At 49.9% G+C, this 22,126-nt stretch overlaps 1 protein-coding gene across 4 annotated transcripts; it reads right to left on the bottom strand.

Annotated features, from left to right (window-relative positions):
• Positions 1–6,419: 6,419 nt before the first annotated feature.
• LOC118237523 (protein HIRA) lies at positions 6,420–21,892 on the bottom strand. Of its 4 annotated transcripts, none has more exons than XM_035436329.1 (25): positions 21,585–21,892; positions 20,560–20,622; positions 20,246–20,356; positions 20,031–20,121; positions 19,628–19,722; positions 18,289–18,384; positions 17,739–17,899; positions 16,715–16,882; positions 16,494–16,607; positions 15,924–15,994; positions 15,581–15,686; positions 14,921–15,127; positions 14,657–14,742; positions 13,713–13,889; positions 13,042–13,218; positions 12,703–12,916; positions 12,456–12,554; positions 11,647–11,795; positions 11,166–11,327; positions 10,653–10,711; positions 10,452–10,557; positions 9,199–9,321; positions 8,144–8,307; positions 7,452–7,540; positions 6,420–7,112 (listed from the first exon to the last, which is right to left on the bottom strand). In XM_035436329.1, the coding sequence occupies exons 1-25, from the start codon at positions 21,619–21,621 to the stop codon at positions 6,996–6,998; spliced, it is 3,042 nt and encodes a 1,013-aa protein (XP_035292220.1). In that variant the 5' UTR covers positions 21,622–21,892; the 3' UTR covers positions 6,420–6,995. The 4 variants fall into 4 exon arrangements, with proteins under 4 accessions (XP_035292220.1, XP_035292223.1, XP_035292221.1 ...); XM_035436332.1 differs by having other exon boundaries at positions 12,703–12,913; XM_035436330.1 differs by having other exon boundaries at positions 13,042–13,215.
• Positions 21,893–22,126: the final 234 nt, after the last annotated feature.

Raw genomic sequence — 22,126 nt, 5'->3', positions numbered from 1 at the left:
TTCTTAGCGGCTGTCGCCAAGCATTTTGAAACAGGAAAGAAATTAGAAATGAAATGCTTTGCTGGCCAATGGCAAGTGTATATTTGCTCTTAGTGATGATTTAAAGTAAAACTGGGGAATAAGTGACCGATATTACATTGTCAATAAAGCACCACCCTTCATACTGACGGGAGCTTGCAAGCCTGCACCATGACAACAGAAAACAGCTGCACAAATACAGCCAGGTTTGGTTTGTTTACATTTGGTCATTTACCCCAGTGTAATTTACTGTGACGTAAATGAAATTCTCTCCCGTTTCTACATTTAATGCCGTTCAGCTTTGGCCGTTGTCGCCACCTGGAAGGTGAACTTAGAGCATGCAGTCGCAACGTCTCCCTCAGTTCCTGGAAGTAACTACATGCCCAGCTGAATCGCTCCAGTCGTTTTCCTGTAGATGTCAGAATCAGTGTGTTTTCCCACACAATTCTCCAGGTTCTGCCAGCTAGCCAATTAAACAATAATGTGAGACTGTTTAGTGGTTGTCAATCAGAAGTAAATCTGTGATCAATACAAAAGGCCACACCCCCTCAGGCCTCAAGTTCACCTGTTCAGAAATATTATACGTTCATATTTTTCCATTTATAATACTGGAGAAGTTAGGTCAACATTTGTTTCACATGATGTTGACCTACCTTTAAAAAAACAAACTGACAATGATAATGATAATGCAATCACAAAATGCTACAGATTTGTAATTGTTGCTAGGTAAGGTAACTAGTAATTCATAAACACAACAAAGTCTGGAGATCATTGCCACACCCGACTACGTCTGTCCGTCAGGTTCAAATGCTTCAGGTGCAGAGGCTCTGAGAGAGAAACCTGTGCGAAGGAGGAATATCAGAACAAAGAGGGGTCACTTTTTGAAGGAAATTGCGTAAATAATGAGAAATGTTACAGATTGAAAGAATCATACAGAAAGTAACTGAGCCCCTGATTAGCAGTCAGTGGACACCTCCCCGAGGGCGACTCTCAGCATTTAAACTGCACCGCCTGGAAAATAAGGATAGAAAAAGAAAAAAAAAAAGTGCAGTGAGGAGCATTGAGAAGTTTCTACACGTCCACATTTTAATGCTGAGAAATATCAGTAAGGTCATAGCAATTAAGCAGGCTTATGTCTGCTCATTAAAGGCATTTAGAAATATCAAGACCATGAATTATGTGAAACTAGATGTCCAAAAAACTGTACTGAAATGCATGATATATGCTACTTTAAAATTCTGGCAAAAATTCACCATCCATAGAAACTAAAATATCTCAATTGATTCTTGAAGATCAGGATTTGTCCATAATACCTGATGGTGATGTTTGCCTCAAATATGGAACAAAAATCTTATGCTTGTTTGGCGATATGATACTGGAAACTTATGGCAGGTTGGTGCCACAGTCTTGACATTTTAGACCTGGCACCCCCTACATATTTGGGGGGGGGTGGGGGGTGGCAGCATCTTTTTTGCATTTAATTTAATGTATGAGCAGCACATTTACTTAGTGTGGAGATATAACTGCAATTCAGGAGGTGCAGGAGGTGGAGCCAGCAGGCCAGTGGTTTCCACCCTCCTGTTCTCCCCTGTCGCCAGAATGTTTACATCTACCTTAAATGAATTTGTGTTTATATATTTTGTCTTGGTTATATGTAAACTTTAAACTTATATATTTAACCTTTAACTTTTTTATTCACTTTTGTCTGTAGTTATTCACTTTGCATGGAAAGTGGTTCAGAAACTAGCTTTATGACGAGCCATTATGAACATTTACAAGTACATTATCTAGGGAAGAATTAATGTACCAGACTTATTTTAGTATTTATTAATTTAAAGATTTAAATATTCTTTGTTTGTTATATATTACTTGTGATGCTCTTCCTGTTCTGACCTCAGGGGTTAGTCTTGTGATGCGCTTCCTGTTCTGACTTCAGGGGTTAGTCTTGTGATGCGCTTCCTCTTCTGACTTCAGGGGTCTGTCTTGTGATGCACTTCCTGTTCTGACCTCAGGGGTTAGTCTTGTGATGCGCTTCCTGTTCTGACCTCAGGGGTTTGTCTTGTGATGCGCTTCCTGTTCTGACCTCAGGGGTTTGTCTTGTGATGCGCTTCCTCTTCTGACTTCAGGGGTCTGTCTTGTGATGCACTTCCTGTTCTGACCTCAGGGGTTAGTCTTGTGATGTGCTTCCTGTTCTGACCTCAGGGGTTTGTCTTGTGATGCGCTTCCTGTTCTGACTTCAGGGGTCTGTCTTGTGATGCACTTCCTGTTCTGACCTCAGGGGTTAGTCTTGTGATGCGCTTCCTGTTCTGACCTCAGGGGTTTGTCTTGTGATGTGCTTCCTGTTCTGACCTCAGGGGTTTGTCTTGTGATGCGCTTCCTGTTCTGACCTCAGGGGTTTGTCTTGGGGTCAGCAGCTTGTGTATTCCTGTCTGCATCCTAAAGGACCCAATTTCCCCAAGAGAAAAATTTACACCTGCAGAGAAAATTGAAATGTTGGCGTTAGTGGGGAGTCCAAGGAGAGACACATTCAGAAGGGAATCAAAATTGAATCTTAAAATGGCAGTCACTGAAAATAGGCATACATCTGAAAACAAGCAAAAGCAAATTGATAGCGAAGGCATTTCAGCAGGTAATAATCACGCAGAAGAGATAAGAGCCCAGGATACGCAGCAGCTGAAATGAAGCCTGAACAGAATATAAAGATGGAGATGAACCATTAGACCTCTCTGTGGCTCTGCTAACTTTTTTATCGGTTGCATTTGAGTCACCTGCGCTGATGCAGTGCATGCTGGGAATTCTGTAGATCCCTGCTACACTCATCTGACTGCGGCAGGCCTGGTCTCCCCAGCAGGCACTGCACCTCCTCTCTCCCCAGCAGGCCATGCACCTCCTGCCCCCCCCAGCAGGCACTGCACCTCCTGCCCCCCCCCCCAGCAGGCACTGCACCTCCTCTCTCCCCAGCAGGCCATGCACCTCCTGCCCCCCCAGCAGGCACTGCACCTCCTCTCTCCCCAGCAGGCCATGCACCTCCTGCCCCCCCAGCAGGCACTGCACCTCCTGCCCCCCCCCAGCAGGCACTGCACCTCCTCTCTCCCCAGCAGGCCATGCACCTCCTGCCCACCCCCCCCCCCCAATAGGCACTGCACCTCCTGCCCCCCCCCCCAGCAGGCACTGCACCTCCTCTCTCCCCAGCAGGCCATGCACCTCCTGCCCCCCCAGCAGGCACTGCAGCTCCTGCCCACCCCCCCCCCAGCAGGCACTGCACCTCCTCTCTCCCCAGCAGGCCATGCTGTCCACACGCTGAACTTAACATGCTGTCCACACGCTGAACTTAACACGCTGTCCACACACTGAACTTAACATGCTATCCACACGCTGAACTGATTGACAGGTACGCCTGAGCTGTCCAGTCTCATCTCAGAGGCCTTTTCTGTGTGGAAACAGGCAATGCTGAGTACTGAAGAACTCTCCTGCCCCCCTGTGGCCATACAAAGACAGTACCTGACACACATTCAACAGGACAGTAGATTTCACAATCAGGATCTTAAACTGCCTACTGCACATTATTCATACATAGCTCAGTTCTTCCAGTACTCACTTCCTATAATGTCCTACAACTCACTAAATCCTGCAGGTTATTTGGCAATTTCTTCTCTGCTGTTAATAGTGTAGTTTATGTATCATTTAGCTCATACTGAGAGTGGTTTACGTACGATAGAACTCATACTGAGAGTGGTTTACGTACGATAGAACTCATACTGAGAGTGGTTTACGTATGATAGAACTCATACTGAGAGTGGTTTACGTACGATAGAACTCATACTGAGAGTGGTTTACGTACGATAGAACTCATACTGAGAGTGGTTTACGTACGATAGAACTCATACTGAGAGTGGTTTACGTACGATAGAACTCATACTGAGAGTGGTTTACGTATGACTGAACTCATATTGAGAGTGGTTTACGTATGTGTGTGAGATTTACTCACTCTCAGCACCTGTGTGAGAAATTTACTCTTCCTGCACCTGTCAGTGAAATTTACTTGCTCATTGGCACAGTGGTTAGCACTATTGCCTCACAAGGAGGTTCCGGGTTTGAGTCCGAGATCCTTTCAGTACGGTGTTTGCTTGTTCCCCCTGTGTGGGGTTACTCCAGTTTCCTCCCACATCGAAAGACATGCATGTCAGGTAAGGTACACTCCAGCCATTGCCCTTGACCAAGGCACTAGCCAAAGAACTGGAGTTGGTCCCCAGGCAATACACTGTGGCTGCCCACTGCTCCTAAGGATCAAGGATGGGTTAAATGCAAAGGACAAATTACCATACCGGTTCGATAAAATACATCATATCTTAGCCAGCAGAATTTCGCCAAAGGATGAATCAGCTGAAGTTTGCCAAGGGGATGAAAAGTGACACGGAGTTGGCTTGTTTTCTGTTAGACTCGGTTTGAGGTCTCGTCGGGGCAACGTAATGTTGGGCTGGAGCAATTAATTGGAGAAATTTACCAGTAGCGCCCAGTGAATTTGCATGTCTGTGACTGGGGAACTCAAGGGTGAGTGGGCGGGGCTGAGGAGGGTTAGGGTTAGGGGAGGAGGCTTCTTTGACTGTAAACACAGGCAGAAAGGCTAAAGAATCCTGCATAGGCCTTTAAGGTAGCACCTTGGCTCAGTTGCCTGCATAAATTTCCCCACCAATAAAAACGATGACAAGAATGCTTAATGAGACCTGACAGTGAAATGTGGAGAACGCAGACCAAACGCATCAAATGCAGCAAAGAAAAAAATGCCCCGCAGGAAAACAAGAAAATAAGCAGCCAGCATTACATTCCACTTCCTGTCTCCTGCAAGCACCTCCTGTTTAAAAAGGGTTACTGGAGCAGACACTTCCTACCTTCAAAAGGAAAAATCTGAAGCCTGATTTTACCGGGGTGCATGGCTGGTGATAAAACAGATTTGATGTGCAGAACTTGAAAGGATTCATTTCAGCAGAGCAGACTTTCATCCAGATGGGAACACGGATTTCAGTTTTACGTACCTTCCATTAATAGAAAAGAATCCAGGAGTGCCCCCGGACACCAGCAGAGTTTCTTAGGACAGCAGGACCAGCTGAATCACCCCACCCTGCAGGATCAGCCGCCTCACCCCCACCCTGCAGGATCAGCCAAATCACCCCACCCTGCAGGATCAGCCGCCTCACCCCCACCCTGCAGGATCAGCCAAATCACCCCACCCTGCAGGATCAGCCACCTCACCCCCACCCTGCAGGATCAGCCACCTCACCCCCGCCCTGCAGGATCAGCCACCTCACCCCCGCCCTGCAGGATCAGCCAAATCACCCCACTCTGGAGGATCAGCCACCTCACCCCCACCCTACAGGATCCTGCACCCCTCCCCACCCCTCCCTAGCCTATAGTTCAGCTCACTATACCTAGTTAGGATAATATGATTATGTTAGTGTATCTGGCAGGATTGTTTTTGTCTGATTAGGTGTGATTAGATGTGATTCCAGTGCTAGTTTGTACTTGGTAGGATTCTTGCTTGCTGAACAAGCTTACTCTACAGGGTTGGAGTCCTGATCGCTGTGGTCACTTCTGGCACTACGATCCTTACTTCACTCTAGTGTTTCTTTTGCACCTCTACATCATGAACCTATGCACTTGTTGTACGTCGCTCTGGATAAGAGCGTCTGCTAAATGCCTATAATGTAATGTAATGTAATGAAGGGCCCCCCACCCAGCCTGCCCTCGCCTGCCGGCGCCCCACCGAGCCACCCCTTGCCTGCTGGCCCTCCACCCAGCCCCCCCTCACCTACTGACCGTCCCCCAGCACTTGCTCTCCTCTACATTCGTCCCCTGATGGAGGACCTTCCCCAATCAGTCTGGAGGGCACATTCACTGGCTGTCTTCACTGACGTCTAAACGCTCACCTTTTCCCACTACACCACGCATCCATTTAAAAAATAAATAAAAAAGAACCTGTCTTTTCATCTCACAGGTCTGGAGTCGGGCCCAGAAAGTGAGATGTTCTCCAGCTCGAGTGGCGTTCGCTTCTGTAAAATGCACTTCTGTAAATCGCATTGGCTAAAAACGGATTCAAAGTGACAAAACTGTAAATGGCCGGTTATTTAACTGAAGCAATTCAGGCTTGACCAAGAACCAAGTACCTTGGTCAAGGGTAGAACAAAAAAAAATTGTAAACATGGAAATTTAATAAACATTTATACTAGGATATAAAAAATATACCCAGCAGATGTATTTTGTGAACAACTACATGTCTATGTAACTTGTAGTTCATAGTTAGAACTGGAGGTTTGTGTTTTACCATCAGAGTTCAGTGCATCACAGTGGTGTGGAGTCAGGCAAGATCATGTGAAAGCTTGTTTCAAAGCATTTTTCAAAGCATGTCAAAGCTTGTTCATTTATTTCAGTTTTTGCTTGCTGTGGTTTTGTTTTTTTATAGAAAATGGAAAAGAAAATGCCTTGTACAAACATTTAAAAATGACTAACAGAAAGAGGCTGTACAAACGGATGAGGGAGAGAACCGCGGGACAGTTCAGGCACTCTGACCAGGCCTGAGGCGGAGCGCCTTCTGGGCGAGGCCAGCGGAGGCGGGGCTGCATTAGTGTTTGAGCCAATCGGCCGCCAGCGTGTTGCCGGGGGAGATCCTGCTGGGGGCGTGGCTCCTCAGGCACCCCTTCTGCCCCGGACACTGTCCACAGCCAATAGCGCTGTCCCTCCTGTCTTTCCTCATCATCATCATTAATTCTTATTTTCATTATTAGCATCATCATCTCAACTACTATCACTGTTATCACCGTTATGACCCCCCCCATGCTGCCCCAGTACAGTGCTACCCTTGGAGAGAAGGCCCCGCTGGGGGGGGCCCATTTTCTGAGGCAGGGCACATGCCCCTGGTCCAGGGGGCAAAGCCTCAGTGGGCCTGTATCAGGGCTAGTGGGTGGAGTCAGGGTGCAGAAGTGCTATTTATTGCGCAGAAGCTCCAGCTGGTCCTGGTACTCCGTGAACAGCCTCTGGAAGCGCAGGTTCTGCCCGATGACCGGGAGCACCTCCAGCAGCAGCTCCCTCTTCCGCAGGCCCTGCGCAGAGCAGACACAGTTAGAGCCAGACTGCGTCTGCGCAGAGCAGACACAGTTAGAGCCAGACTGCACAGTCCTGCACAGCACAGGCCAGGAAGTACACAAGTCACTTTATTAAACAGACACAGTAAATAATGAATTTATAAAGCATCTTGTAAATAAGTACAAAACCACAGACAGAACCGTCATCTCTGTGCTCCATGTCCTAGCAGGGCTGACGACCAGCCAATCAGATTACGCTCACTGCAGCAGGCCCAGAGGATAATGGATAGGCCTGGATCGGTGCAGAGGGGCAGGGCCCGCTGCATGCTGGGTAACAGTCAAACGGAGCCGACTCACCAGAATAGAGGCGTCCCATGCGCTGCTGGTGGACCTGTGCACCGGGCCCAGCAAGTCCTTACACAGCTCCCTCAGCCTGTGCTCAGGACCTGAAACACAGCCATCAATCACTGAGCCGTCAATCACACAGAGCTGTCAGTCACACAGAGCCATCAGTCACACAGACCTGTCAATCACACAGCCGTCAATCACCGAGTCTTCAATCACACAGCCGTCAATTACACAGCTGTCAATCACACAGAGCCATCAATCACACAGAGCTGTCAATCACACAGCTGTCAGTCACACAGGGTCCCGACACAGCTGTTCCACCAGGAGCAAGCAGTGGCGTGGGGCTCACACAGAATCATGCGTAGGTCCAGGTCAACTGGACACACTTTTGGACCATTTGGCATGCTTATTCAGTCTTGAGAAAACCCTGGAACCGAAATTACACTTTACAACCATTTCTCTATGACCTGGAGTGATGTAGACACGGTAAATCAATGTCATTGAGTCATGCTCTCAAACTTTTTTTTTCTCTTAAAAAGGATCAGAGATAAGTGTGCTTTTGGTTTGAGGGGTTTCTTATAAGACCAAATAAGCATAGGTCTATAAATGTATGGAAGTAACCTGGGTGTACCCCAATGAGATTGAGTGCCCCCCACAGCAGTGCCAGGGGTGGGCAGCAGCGAGGCAGCAGCAGGGCTCACCTTCGTTGACCAGGAAGCGGGCGTAGATGAGCAGCCAATGGCGGTACTCCTCGCTGGAGCGCAGGGCGAGCGCAGACGCCAGCTGGCTCTCCAGGTACGCCAGAGTCACGCCCTGCTGCAGGTGGAGCGGCACCGAGCTCAGTCTGGAGGCAAGACGGCCTGCACTGGAGACACACACGCACGCACACGCACACGCACGCACACGCGCACATGCACACGCACCCACACGCGCACATGCACACACACCCACACGCGCACACATACACGCACACGCGCGCGCACACATACACGCACACACACATACACGCACACACACACGCACACACATCAGTGTTTCCCACAGGATTTTGTGAGACTATGGTGGGTGGACCTCGGACCCTCTAGGGGGGTCCGGAGGCATGCTCCCCCGGAAGAAAATTTTGTACATTTTAAAGTTCACCTCTTCAGGCTGCACCTCTCCCCATCCCTCCCTACCTCCCTGTAATCTCTAAATTGACTGTAAGCTTAGGGTTGTAACTTGGTAGCTGTTTCGTAGGTGACTTAGTTAATGCACTCGTCTTTACTGCTTGTATTTTTGCATAGACTGCGTTGTTGCTGTTCTCGTTTGTGTTAGTGTTAATCAGTTTATCCTTCAGGGTCCAAGTTGAACTATGCGGTTGTTCCCTGCACTTGGACCGGTACTTCTCTCTAGGGTTTTCGACATACTTGTTCCTGGTTATGGTTATACACTTTGTTGTACGTCGCTCTGGATAAGAGCGTCTGCCAAATGCCCGTAATGTAATGTACTTCGTACGAAGTATACTGCCTACTTAAGGGTGTGTGTGTGTGTGTGTGTGTGTGTGTGAGTAAGGGTGTGTGTGTGTGTGTGTGTGAGAGTAAGGGGGTGTGTGTGTGTGCATGTGTGTGTGTGAGAGTAAGGGGGTGTGTGTGTGTGCGTGTGTGTGTGTGAGAGTAAGGGTGTGTGTGTGTGTGAGAGAGTAAGGGGGTGTGTGTGTGTGCGTGTGTGTGTGTGAGAGTAAGGGTGTGTGTGTGTGTGTGTGTGTGTGTGTTCTTACTTCAGAGTGCGGCCCTGCATGAGGGCGAGAGGTCCGGTGGTAACCATGGCGTCCTGAGAGGGCAGGCAGGTTCTGTAGTCCGCGCACTGCACCAGCAGGTCCTGCTTATCTGCTATCAGGGCCCTGAGGGGTGGAGCAACAACCCGCCAATCATTCACAGCATCCCACTCTTCATCTGACCCCTGACCCCTGTGCCCAGTACCCAAGATGCTCGCTAAGGATGATTTCACAGAGAGTAGATTAGTGGTATTGGTGCTGTTGCTGGGGGTGATGTGTGGGTGGATTAGGGTGGTATTGGTGCTGTTGCTGGGGGTGATGTGTGGGTGGATTAAGGTGGTATTGGTGCTGTTTCTGGGGGTGATGTGTGGGTGGATTAGGGTGGTATTGGTGCTGTTGCTGGGGGTGATATGTGGGTGGATTAGGGTGGTATTGGTGCTGTTTCTGGGGGTGATGTGTGGGTGGATTAGGGTGGTATTGGTGCTGTTTCTGGGGTGATGTGTGGGTGGATTAGGGTGGTATTGGTGCTGTTGCTAGGGGTGATGTGTGGGTGGATTAGGGTGGTATTGGTGCTGTTGCTGGGGGTGATGTGTGGGTGGATTAGGGTGGTATTGGTGCTGTTGCTGGGGGTGATGTGTGGGTGGATTAGGGTGGTATTGGTGCTGTTGCTGGGGGTGATGTGTGGGTGGATTAGGGTGGTATTGGTGCTGTTGCTGGGGGTGATGTGTGGGTGGATTAAGGTGGTATTGGTGCTGTTGCTGGGGGTGATGTGTGGGTGGATTAGGGTGGTATTGGTGCTGTTGCTAGGGGTGATGTGTGGGTGGATTAGGGTGGTATTGGTGCTGTTGCTGGGGGTGATGTGTGGGTGGATTAGGGTGGTATTGGTGCTGTTTCTGGGGGTGATGTGTGGGTGGATTAGGGTGGTATTGGTGCTGTTTCTGGGGGTGATGTGTGGGTGGATTAGGGTGGTATTGGTGCTGTTGCTGGGGGTGATGTGTGGGTGGATTAGGGTGGTATTGGTGCTGTTGCTGGGGGTGATGTGTGGGTGGATTAGGGTGGTATTGGTGCTGTTGCTGGGGGTGATATGTGGGTGGATTAGGGTGGTATTGGTGCTGTTTCTGGGGGTGATGTGTGGGTGGATTAGGGTGGTATTGGTGCCGTTTCTGGGGGTGATGTGTGGGTGGATTAGGGTGGTATTGGTGCTGTTGCTGTGTGGGCTGGGCTCTGTAGCCATAAGGACAGGAGGCAGAGCTCACCAGGTCTCCAGGGAGGAGCTGAAGCAGTAGGACTTCCCGTTAGACAGGCTGATCACAGGCACGCCCTGTGGGGTGAGCAGGGACTGGGAAACTGTGCTGTCCGTGCCTGTGCACAAACACATCATACGGCCCGTTCAATGAGCTGCCTCTCCACGACCCTGTGACCCCACGATGACCCCATGACCCCAGAGATCTACTAACCTGATAGGATGGTCTGTAGGGACTCATTTTTCACAAGAACACTCTGCTTCTGTACGTCCCTGTAAGAAAATAAACAAACATATATTCGAACCGGACAACTGAACAGAAAAAATTGCTGAGCTAAATGTGACTGAGAATGAAGTTAAATGTAGTATCCACAGGAAGTATCCACAGATATATGAGTAGTGTTACTGTGAGTAGTGTTAGTGTGAGTAGTGTTACTGTGAGAAGTGTTAGTGTGAGCAGTGTTAGTGTGAGAAGTGTTGGTGTGAGTAGTGTTAGTGTAAGCAGATGTATGAGTAGTGTTAGTGTGAGCAGTGTTAGCGTGAGTAGATGTATGAGTAGAGTTAGTGTGAGTAGTGTTAGTGCGAGTAGTGTTAGTGTGAGCAGTTGCGTGAGTAGTGTTAGCGTGAGTAGTGTTCGTGTGAGCAGTGTTAGTGAGTAGCTGGGAGGTCTGTGGTTGCGGTCAGTGGGGAGGCAGGGGGAGGAGTCAGGGTGGGGGTGTGGTCTTACCAGACGGACAGCGTGGCGCAGGCGGTCAGCGCCATGACGAAGGAGGCGGAGCAGTGGAGCGCAGACATGGGCGCCGGCAGCAGGATCGCTGGGAGGAGCCGCCGCCCACAGGCAGAGAACACCGACAGCATGCGGTCCTCACAAGCCACTGCGATGACATCACTGCACACAGAACACACGCCACCGCCATGACATCACTGCACACAGAACACACGCCACCGCCATGACATCACTGCACACAGAACACACGCCACTGCAATGACATCACTGCACACAGAACACACACCACCGCCATGACATCACTGCACACAGAACACACGCCACTGCGATGACATCACTGCACACAGAACACACGCCACCGCCATGACATCACTGCACACAGAACACACGCCACCGCCATGACATCACTGCACGCACGCACGCACGCACATACGCACGCACGCACGCACACACACGGGGCGGAGTCTCAGGCGGTACTCACCTGCTCCCTGCTGCAGTCAGGATGCGGCTGGCCAGCAGCGTGTCCCAGTCCCGCCCCTCCCGCGTGCAGCGCAGCCGGCTGAACCGAACCCCGCCCACCGTCGACACCTCGTTCTCCACCTCGATGTACAGCGAGGGCTCAACGCTGATCTGCGCGCACACACACACACACACACACACAGGTGAGTGATCTCTACAAAGCTGTTAGCAGTATTTGTCGTACAGGTAAGACAGAGGAACGAGAAGCTGTGGCTCGACAAAGATGGCAAACAGTTTAGTTTTGTGATCATTTGTGGAACTGAAACGGTGGGATCATTTGAAACGGATGTGTCACGACTTCCCTTATGGGCATGGCTTGTTGGCTAAGGGGTGTGCAGGTGTGCACATGAACAAACTGACACACGTTCATAAGGGCAGCACAGCCGAGCATGTGCTTCATGCACAGCTGGTTGTGTCATATGTAGACAGACAGAGAGAGCAGACAGACAGACAGCCAGACACAGCAAACTCACAGGAGACAGACAGACAGACAGACAGAGCAGATGCAGAGCAGAGCAGACAGACAGACAGACAGACAGACAGAGACAGGCAGGCAGGCAGACAGGCAGACAGAGACAGGCAGGCAGACAGACAGACAGACAGACAGACAGACAGACAGACGCAGAGCAGACAGACAGACAGAGCAGATGCAGGGCAGGCAGGCAGGCAGGCAGGCAGGCAGGCAGGCAGACAGACAGACAGACGCAGAGCAGACAGGCAGACAGACAGACAGACGCAGAGCAGCAGGCTAGCGGGCTGGCTCAGGCTCACCTGCAGGGAGAAGGCCTTCTGTGGCGTAGGGGTGGGCAGCTTAAAGAGGGCCACAGGGGGCGCCACACGCACAGACTCCTTCTCTGTGGACGGGGGGGCCTGGGGATACATCAGCAGCCTCAATTACCCAGAATCCACTACTCAGTCCCAACAGTCACTCAGTCCCAACAGAGATTGAGTTTAAATGCTCAGATTGAGTTTAAGTGCTCAGCACCGGCAGTCGGGCAGGGAGCGGCACTCAGCTCACCTGCAGCAGGGCCTGCTGGGTCACCGGTACGCCCATTTTAGAGTCTTTCCTGGGCCGGCCCTTCTTCTTCTTCTCCACCACCTCTGGGCTGTCCAGCTCCGCCTTTCGCTTGTTGAAGCTCAGTGATTTGACGGCAGCAATTTTGTCCTCGCTGTCGCTGCTGGTGTCGTCCTTGGATTTGGAATCCTTTAAAGTGCTGACGTCTTTCACTCTGCTAAATAATACCTCAAATGTAATACTCTGTGCAAATGTAATAATCAAAAAAGGAATAAACAGGGTTTCCTTACATTAATAGCACATTTATAGATGTTGGTTAGGATACGAGTCCTGCCCCCTTACCTGTCCAGCGAGCCTACACTAACGGCAGAGGAGATTGTCACCCCCGGTGTGGCCTTTGACCTCTCAGTAAATCGGGAATCCAGCGCTTTCATCGGCTCCATCTTGGCTGCAGAGGTTAGCAGAAGGCTAGTCTTCATGGCGGTGGAGTTCACTGCTGGAGCAGAGGCACTAACACTGCTGGAGAGAGAGACCGTTTCAGAATTCCCCCACCCAATTTAACCGCCCCCCCGCCCCCCCACCCCACACACACACACACACAGGGTTCTCCTGATTTACCCCCGAACTGCTCATGCTACCTGGCTCCCATTTAGCTCCCAAAGAGCAGCCTTTCCAAGCTGGATGACAGGGAGGATGCAGCCAAAGGAAATGATAATGCTAATGTGCGTTAATGTTAATGAGCGCTAACGCTAATGTGCGTTAATGTTAATGAGCGCTAACGCTAATGTGCGTTAATGTTAATGAGCGCTAACGCTAATGAGCGCTAACGCTAATGTGCGTTAATGTTAATGAGCGCTAACGCTAATGTGCGTTAATGTTAATGAGCGGTAATGCTAATGAGTGCTAGCGCTAATGAATGCTAGTGCACAGTACATTTAAATTTCCTAAACTGTTGTAGTTCAGTGCCCCCCACCCCCCCCCAGCATTCTGCTCAATGGCCCTGAGTTACTGACCCATCTTTGGGCTCCTCTGGGGGCTTTCCAGGGGGGGCAGAGGGGGGGTCCTGGGCGGGGCGCAGGCCCAGCGAGTTGGCCGTGCTGGAGTCAGAGGAGAGCTGGGGGGTCAGCTGGGACGACATGGAGGAGCCGGGAAGGATGGGAACGCTGTTGAACAGGGCAGGCGAAAAATCCCTGCAGGAAAAAACAGACAACACACAACTGCATCAGTAACTAAACTGAAGCTACACACGGCACACACTAATAACAGTCATGAAATACAGTGAAGCAATTACAAAACAATGCTAATAATAGTTACAAACTACACTACAGAGAGAGAAAACATTGGTGCATCAGGGTGCAGAGAGAGAGGGTGCAGAGAGTTGGGGTGCAGAGAAATGGGGTGCAGAGGTGCATCAGGGTGCAGAGAGTTGGGGTGCAGAGGTGCATCAGGGTGAAGAGTTGGGGTGCAGAGGTGTATCAGGGTGCAGAGAGATGGGGTGCAGAGAGAGAGGGTGCAGAGAGAGAGGGTGCAGAGAGTTGGAGTGCAGAGAGATGGGGTGCAGAGGTGCATCAGGGTGCAGAGAGATGGGGTGTAGAGGTGCATCAGGGTGCAGAGAGTTGGGGTGCAGAGAGATGGGGTGCAGAGGTGCATCAGGGTGCAGAGAGATGGGGTGCAGAGAGTTGGGGTGCAGAGGTGCATCAGGGTGAGGAGTTGGGGTGCAGAGGTGCATCAGGGTGCAGAGAGATGGGGTGCAGAGAGTTGGGGTGCAGAGAGAGAGGGTGCAGAGAGTTGGAGTGCAGAGAGATGGGATGCAGAGGTGCATCAGGGTGCAGAGAGTTGGGGTGCAGAGAGATGGGGTGCAGAGAGAGAGGGTGCAGAGAGTTGGAGTGCAGAGAGATGGGGTGTAGAGGTGCATCAGGGTGCAGAGAGATGGGGTGCAGAGAGTTGGGGTGTTTACCCGGTATCCAGCTGAGCAATGCAAAGCGGGGTGATCCGTCTCCTCCCGTCCGCCGTCCTCGTCTCAACCTGTTTCTTCAGCAGGTTCTACAACAATCCAGCAAATTTAAACAGTCAACTTAAAATCCAGCTAACAAGCCCCCAAAATGTACAAATACAACAAATTGGGGATTTAGAGGTTGGGATTAAAGGGTATAGAGGTTAGGGGATAGGTTTTAGGGGTTTAGGGCTTAGAATTTAGGGGTTAGGGGTGGCACAGCCCTACCTTACGGATGTCCTCCAGGGACTCCCCGTTGACCACGCTGGTGAGCTTGGTTGCTTGCGCCTCCAGGCCGGGGGCACTGCGCCGGGCGGCCGGCTCCTTGTCCTGCTGGTACTTCAGCATCTCGGGGTTCTCGATGATGGTGGTGGACAGCTGGGGTTCGGTGGTGATGGCCAGGCTCTTCCCATAGATGTTCTGGTGAATGGAGTTCTGACAGGAAAACAAAGAACTTCCTTACACTGGAGAAGGAGAGAGGAGAAGATTCTGGAAACACAATGTTCAAGGTTCAGGTCCTCAGTGAGACCCTGTAAGGACCCAATAAATCCCTGAAGACTCAAATGAGTGAACATCATGCGGAAGACACACATCAAGCAGTTCTCAGGTTTTCTGTGTAATTACATGCTGGTAAACTGTAAACACTTGGCACAGAGGACTGCATCTCAGGATGCACACCTTGGTAACAGTTGTCAAGTTGACATGACCTCACATCTCACATCAAATGAAAGCCTGTACACACGGCGGACAAACAACATGAAGACAAAACATTCTTCAAGGGGTCTGCACCTTAAGACAGCCCCTCAGAATCCCACCTGAGCAGGGATGCTGCTTTATACAACCTGGGGAACATCTTTCCCACACGACAGCAGCGCTACACTCCGGTACCTTCTCGTCTTCATTTAGGGGGTCCCCCAGCTCGTCCTGAGAGAAATCGAGGAACGCCACTGTGCCATCCATGGAGCACACCAGGATGCCCAGGCCATTCAGAGTCCTGGAGGGAGGGGAAACACACACCTGTACACTAGTATCCGATCCTGTGCACACACATGCACACACACGCGCGCACGCACGCACGCACGCACGCACGCACGCACGCACCCAAGCAAGCACACCTGTACATGAGTATCCGATCCTGTGCACAGGCACACACACAACAGTGCACTGACACACAGGGAGTAAGCCTGGCACCAGCACACAAACAGCAGCAGGCTGAGAATGAGAGGCTTACCATGTGATATCCATGATAGACTTATCAAACAGGTCATGGATCACCACTAAGGGGCGCTTCAGGGATGTGAGCTGAAATAAATAAAACCAGGAGTAGAATTAGCAGTCATTCATTATTCATTCTGACTGACATGCCAGAGGCTCATGGCTGCTGGAGACCAGAGCAAACCCACGTGGTCTCAAACAAGGAAAAGCTTTACATGGTGCCACATCTTTTTTTATAACATAAATACTTAACTGACTCGATAATACCCAATATACTCTGCTGCTACTCTCCTGCTCTAGGATTCTCTGAGCTGGTACATCCTGCTCTAGGATTCTCTGAGCTGGTACATCCTGCTCCAGGATTCTCTGTGCTGGTACATCCTGCTCTAGGATTCTCTGAGCTGGTACATCCTACTCTAGGATTCTCTGTGCTGGTACATCCTGCTCTAGGATTCTCTGAGCTGGTACATCCTACTCTAGGATTCTCTGTGCTGGTACATCCTGCTCTAGGATTCTCTGTGCTGGTACATCCTGCTCTAGGATTCCCTGTGGGGACTGGCAGCGTTCCTGGCGGTATTCCTCTTACCCAGACGGAGACGGAGCGGTCTTTGCTGCCCACAGCACAGCAGCAGTACGGGCAGCTGGGTTTGGGAGAGCTCCCGTTCTTCTGCTTCTTTTTAAAGATTTTGGGGTTGAATTTCTGCACAGAAAGGGCGTTAGCGTTTAGAAAGGCTAAAGACTTCTCCACAAAAAAGAGGAAAATAGCAGCTGAGCAGAGCCTTGGCCTCTGATTGGCTGATCACTCACCACCACAGTCACAGCCTTGCGGTGGCCCACAAAGTCCATGTTGGTCTTCCAGCCATCCCGCTCGATGATCTGCGCCGTGGGGCCCGAGTTGTTCATGGCGTGGGCGGAGACTAGATACTGACCGTCTGGAGACCAGCTGAGCCTCAGGACATGAGTGGTCCCTCCGCACTGACACACACACACGCACGCGCACACACACACACACACACACACAAACATAGACACACACAGACACACACGCAGTACTCAGATGTCAAACATACATGTGATAGATTATACATGCCTGCATAGATGGGCAGCCATCTATGAAGGATAAGCATCCAGTCATGTGACTTATGGGCGCTTATTGGGGCTAGCAGTTGCAACAATCGTTTGCTCGCAGGCTATAGCACTGTACCAGCACGCAGGCTATAACACTGTACCAGCATGCAGGCTATAGCACACTGTACCAGCACGCAGGCTATAACACTGTACCAGCACGCAGGCTGTAGCAGCACGCAGGCTATAGCACTGTACCAGCACGCAGGCTATAGCACTGTACAAGCACGCAGGCTATAGCACGCTGTACCAGCACGCAGGCTGTACCAGCACGCAGGCTATAACACTGTACCAGCACGCAGGCTATAGCATGCTGTACCAGCACGCAGGCTATAGCATGCTGTACCAGCACGCAGGCTATAGCACACTGTACCAGCACGCAGGCTATAGCACACTGTACCAGCACGCAGGCTATAGCACTGTACCAGCACGCAGGCTATAGCACTGTACCAGCATGCAGGCTATAGCACACTGTACCAGCATGCAGGCTATAGCACTGTACCAGCACGCAGGCTACAGCACTGTACCAGCACGCAGGCTGTACCAGCACACAGGCTATAGCACTGTACCAGCACGCAGGCTATAGCACTGTACCAGCACGCAGGGTATAGCACACTGTACCAGCACGCAGGCTGTACCAGCACACAGGCTATAGCACTATACCAGCACGCAGGCTATAGCATGCTCGTGCCACGCCCAGCCTCACCTCATTGAAAGGCTTGGTGATGTTGGTTTCCAGCTGCCAGTCCATGGTCCTCCACACCTTCAGGCTGTGGTCGTCAGCCTGGGAGGCGATGTACTTGCCCACGGGGTCCCAGGTGAGCCCCTTCACCAGGCCGGTGTGGCCCTTCAGCGCGGTCACCATCTCTGGGGTGGGAGGGAAAAGCAGCTTCCTTTCCGGTTAATAAGCCAAGATTCTGCAGAGAAACCTGCTCCACTGCAGCCTCAGAGCCTGTTCCACTGCAGCCTCAGAGCCTGTTCCACTGTAGCCTCAGAGCCTGTTCCACTGCAGCCTCAGAGCCTGTTCCACTGCAGCCTCAGAGCCTGTTCCACTACAGCCTCAGAGCCTGTTCCACTGCAGCCTCAGAGCCTGTTCCACTGCAGCCTCAGAGCGGTGCAGACTGCCTGCAGCACGCATCCTTATTTACAGCAGATCGGCGCGGACATGCTGACGCTGCACTTTCTCTAATTAGAACGCCATGGTTACCTGGGCCAGCGCCGGCCTCCGATCGCACAGAGCAGGACGGGCTACTCACCGGGGAACTTGCGGGCGTTCCAGATGACGATGGTGTTGTCCACGCTGCAGGACGCCAGCCACACATCATGAGGGGACCACGCCACGTCCATCACATCTGAAAACACACACACGTCCATTATGTCTGAAAACACACACACACACGCCACGTCCATCACATCTGAAAACACACACACACACACGTCCATTACGTCAGAAAACACACACACACACACACACACACACACAAACACACACACACACACGTCCACTACGTCTGAAAACACACACGTCCATTACGTCTGAAAACACACACACACACACAAACACATCCATCACATCTGAAAACACACACACACACACGTCTATCACATCTGAAAACACACACATACGTCCATCACGTCTGAAAACACACACACACACACACGCATCACATGTGAAAACACACACCGCTAACACTGTGCCTAAGCAATAACCATTACATGGGTTTTCACCCAGAGAGGTGCTACTGTTTCATAAGGCTGTGCAGCTCAGCTCACTAATTCTCACTCACTGTTCTAAACGAGCCAGCCAGACTGTGCTGAACAACCCAGCAAGACCTCGCTGAACAACCCAGCCTGACTGCGCTGAACAACCCCGCCAGACCTCGCTGAACAACCCCGCCAGACTGCGCTGAACAACCCAGCCAGACTGCGCTGAACAACCCAGCCAGACTGCGCTGAACAACCCAGCAAGACCTCGCTGAACAACCCAGCCAGACTGCGCTGAACAACCCAGCAAGACCTTGCTGATGAACCCAGCCAGACTGCACTGAACAACCCAGCCAGACTGCGCTGAACAACCCAGCCAGACCGCGCTGAACAACCCAGCCAGACCGCGCTGAACAACCCAGCCAGACCGCGCTGAACAACCCAGCCAGACCGCGCTGAACAACCCAGCCAGACCGCGCTGAACAATCCAGCCAGACCGCGCTTGAACAACCCAGCCAGACTGTGCTGAACAACCCAGCCAGACTGCGCTGAACAACCCAGCCAGACTGCGCTGAACAACCCAGCCAGACTGCGCTGAACAACCCAGCCAGACTGCGCTGAACAACCCAGCCAGACCGTGCTGAACAATCCAGCCAGACTGCGCTGAACAACCCAGCCAGACAGCAACTAGTCAACAGTCAGAAATGTGTGTTGTTCACATCCCTTAGTCCTAAGAGGAAAAGAAATTTAGGAGCACTTCTACTAACTGGAATGCATTTGTGTGCTCCTCAGTTTTTCAGCTTAGGAGCACATGTGTGTTCAGAGAGCAGAGCCCTGAAACAGGGCTAACACAGATTAAGGAGCCCATTCCCTGTGATGTCACAAGCTCACCCCCTGTATGGTTCCTCAAGATAGTCACACACCGCCACTGCTCCACATTCGCCAGTTTGCTGCTCGACCCGAACACCGTGCTGGGTCCAATATACCTGTGGAAGTTTAAAACACAACAGATACATGTCAAAATGCTACACTCATAAATGTTACAAAAATAAAATACATCAATGATAAAAATTTGATTTGATAATTATATGGTGGTGAATATTCCAGATGCAGCTTTTTATAGGCATTTTGAGAGGCTCAGATATTATGCTGCAAACTGAATGGCCCATTTAAAGGGTACGTTGGATAAATATAACATCCAATACAAAGATCAAATTATGCAACTCTGAATAAAGTTCAGTCTGTTTAAAAATGAAGAGCCTGCGCAGAGAGGAGGAGGTGTAAGGTCACGTACGCTGCCCTCTTCCACACCATCACCAGCTTGTCGTCGCCTCCAGAGGCCAGATACACGCCATTGTTGGACCAGCGCACACAGTTCACACAGGCTGCAGAAAACACAGTCATCGCAATCAATCAGATTTTTTGCACATTTTCTATGAACACACCATGCACCACACTAAATTTGTGATCGAAAAGAACAGAAATACACTGCAACGAGAGAGGACATACCTAAGTGATTGTCCATCTGGCAAAGCATCTTGGGAATGTTCTCATTTTTTTCATCCTCCTCCCGGAGGACTGGGGACATGTTCCATATCACCACCTTTCCAGAATCCTCTCCTGTCAAACACAGTATGAATATATGCATCCATCCAAACCATTTAAAAGTTTAAACTTCTGAGTATTTCTCATTCTTCAAAAATGATGGCCACCTAAAATGTTTTCATATTTATTTTCCAGCATCTTTTTGACGATGCTCAGGTTTCTAATCCTAGGAAATAAGCACACAGGAACTCTGCGTGTGCCCATGCAATGCCCCTTACCCTGCCCGCCAGTAGCAAACTTGGTTCCTTCTGGATGGATGTCCACAGAAAATATAGGCTTTCCTGAAAGAAACACAGAAATAGGTTTACGGGCTTCACCAGTTAGATTTTTTTTAAATTAGGATTTTTAAGTGATCAACCTAGCAAACTACCCAGAGAAACAAATTATGACAAAAAACTCTCTGATCATGATAAAACCAAAACTAGCAAAAAGGTGTTTTTTAATGTAATTTCAAATCTTATTCTTAAATCCTCTTCAAAATTGTGTTTTCATGAGTATAGGAACCTATTTGTATAGATATACAACAGTGGCAGTCAGTGTTGTGTGTTCATTAAAATACTAAACACGACAAACATGACAAGCAACACCATAGCCATAAAGTTAGAAACTGTTTTCCAGTTTAGCTTTGAAACTCGTGTTGATTTTGACAAACTGGGAACAATGATTCCCACCATTTTGAATTTGCTTCTCGGTAATGTTGCATTTTAAGCCAGTTTGCGAGAGAATCGAATGTGCCTGATCTTCCACTTCTCTCATCACTTGGTTACAGTTTGTTGACATCAAATCCCCAGAGTTGGTTAAAATGAGCAACAAACAGCAACCATCGCGCTTTTTAGGCGAACTGCTTTCTCTAAAAAATGTTTGTAACACTGTAGTTTACTGACGTGAAAACAAGTTCGGATCATAGTATACGATACGAGCTCATTCAGCTTGTTAATGCAACTTCAAAATGGATCGTTTGCCCGTGGACGGTTAGCGGACCTTGTGTGACATTTGTTAGCTGACTAGCTAGCTACAAACAAACGTGGACACAAAATACGATATTATATGTTTTAAACAAAATTACTGACGAATATGGTCGTTTCTGTTAAATATACTAATGCAAATGCGCTTTTAAGTAGGCGTGCATTCTAAACAGGTGTCCAGCACTCATAATCTTAAAGTGCTCTCTACTCTAGCTAGCCTGTACGCTGGCTACCAAAACAACAAAAGCGCAACTTGGGTCTAAGATTCCAGCACTTACCATTGTGACTGACCCAACTTGGTTTCAATAGCTTCATTTCCAGCGCGTAGCCCTGAAAATAAAATAATATCTTTGGAGCCGGCTGCGATATTCCCCCCTTCCCTTCTGTGTTGCTCTGTGGCTGTCCTCACACGATACCCACTCTTGAATTTGTGTTTAGTTTGTAGGAAAAGCCGTCCGTTACTTCTGTCTTTAGTGAAACTCCATTTCGCTCTCCCTCTTTCGCATCCCTCAGCTCCTGGCAGCAGCCGCAGCAGCAGCAACACAGGAAGTATCCGACCTTTCACGGTGTTCCCCTGGAAACACATGCCCTGCGAAAGGTCAGGTCCGTGATCTCCCCTTCACAGGTTTTTGTGTAACGTCTGCTGAAGTTCCCTAGAGTTGTGTTTTGTTTGATACAAAATAATGCGCTCTAAAATAGATGGTGTTATCTGATCGGACGACTCTCTCATAATAAAAAAGTAATAAAGCCAAATAACCATACCAATTACAGTACAAATAATATTTTGCTTAGGTTTATAACTCAGATTATTCACAACGGT

This window comes from Anguilla anguilla, chromosome 10 (genome assembly GCF_013347855.1).
Source record: "Anguilla anguilla isolate fAngAng1 chromosome 10, fAngAng1.pri, whole genome shotgun sequence".
NCBI classification, from domain to species: Eukaryota; Metazoa; Chordata; class Actinopteri; order Anguilliformes; family Anguillidae; genus Anguilla; species Anguilla anguilla.
The sequence above is the reverse complement of the archived record's forward strand: the minus strand, read 5'-3'. Positions and strand labels throughout refer to the sequence as shown.

What these genes read in the sequence shown, in the direction of transcription:
- LOC118237523 (XM_035436329.1), bottom strand. Translation starts at nt 21,621, where the DNA reads ATGAAGCTATTGAAACCAAGTTGGGTCAGTCACAATG. An exon ending in ATGGTGTGGAAGAGGGCAGC is followed by an intron (nt 19,723 to 20,030) that starts GTACGTGACCTT and finishes AAACTTCCACAG; the next exon opens with GTATATTGGACCCAGCACGG. An exon ending in AGAAGGCCTTCTCCCTGCAG is followed by an intron (nt 11,796 to 12,455) that starts GTGAGCCTGAGC and finishes GTGTGCGCGCAG; the next exon opens with ATCAGCGTTGAGCCCTCGCT.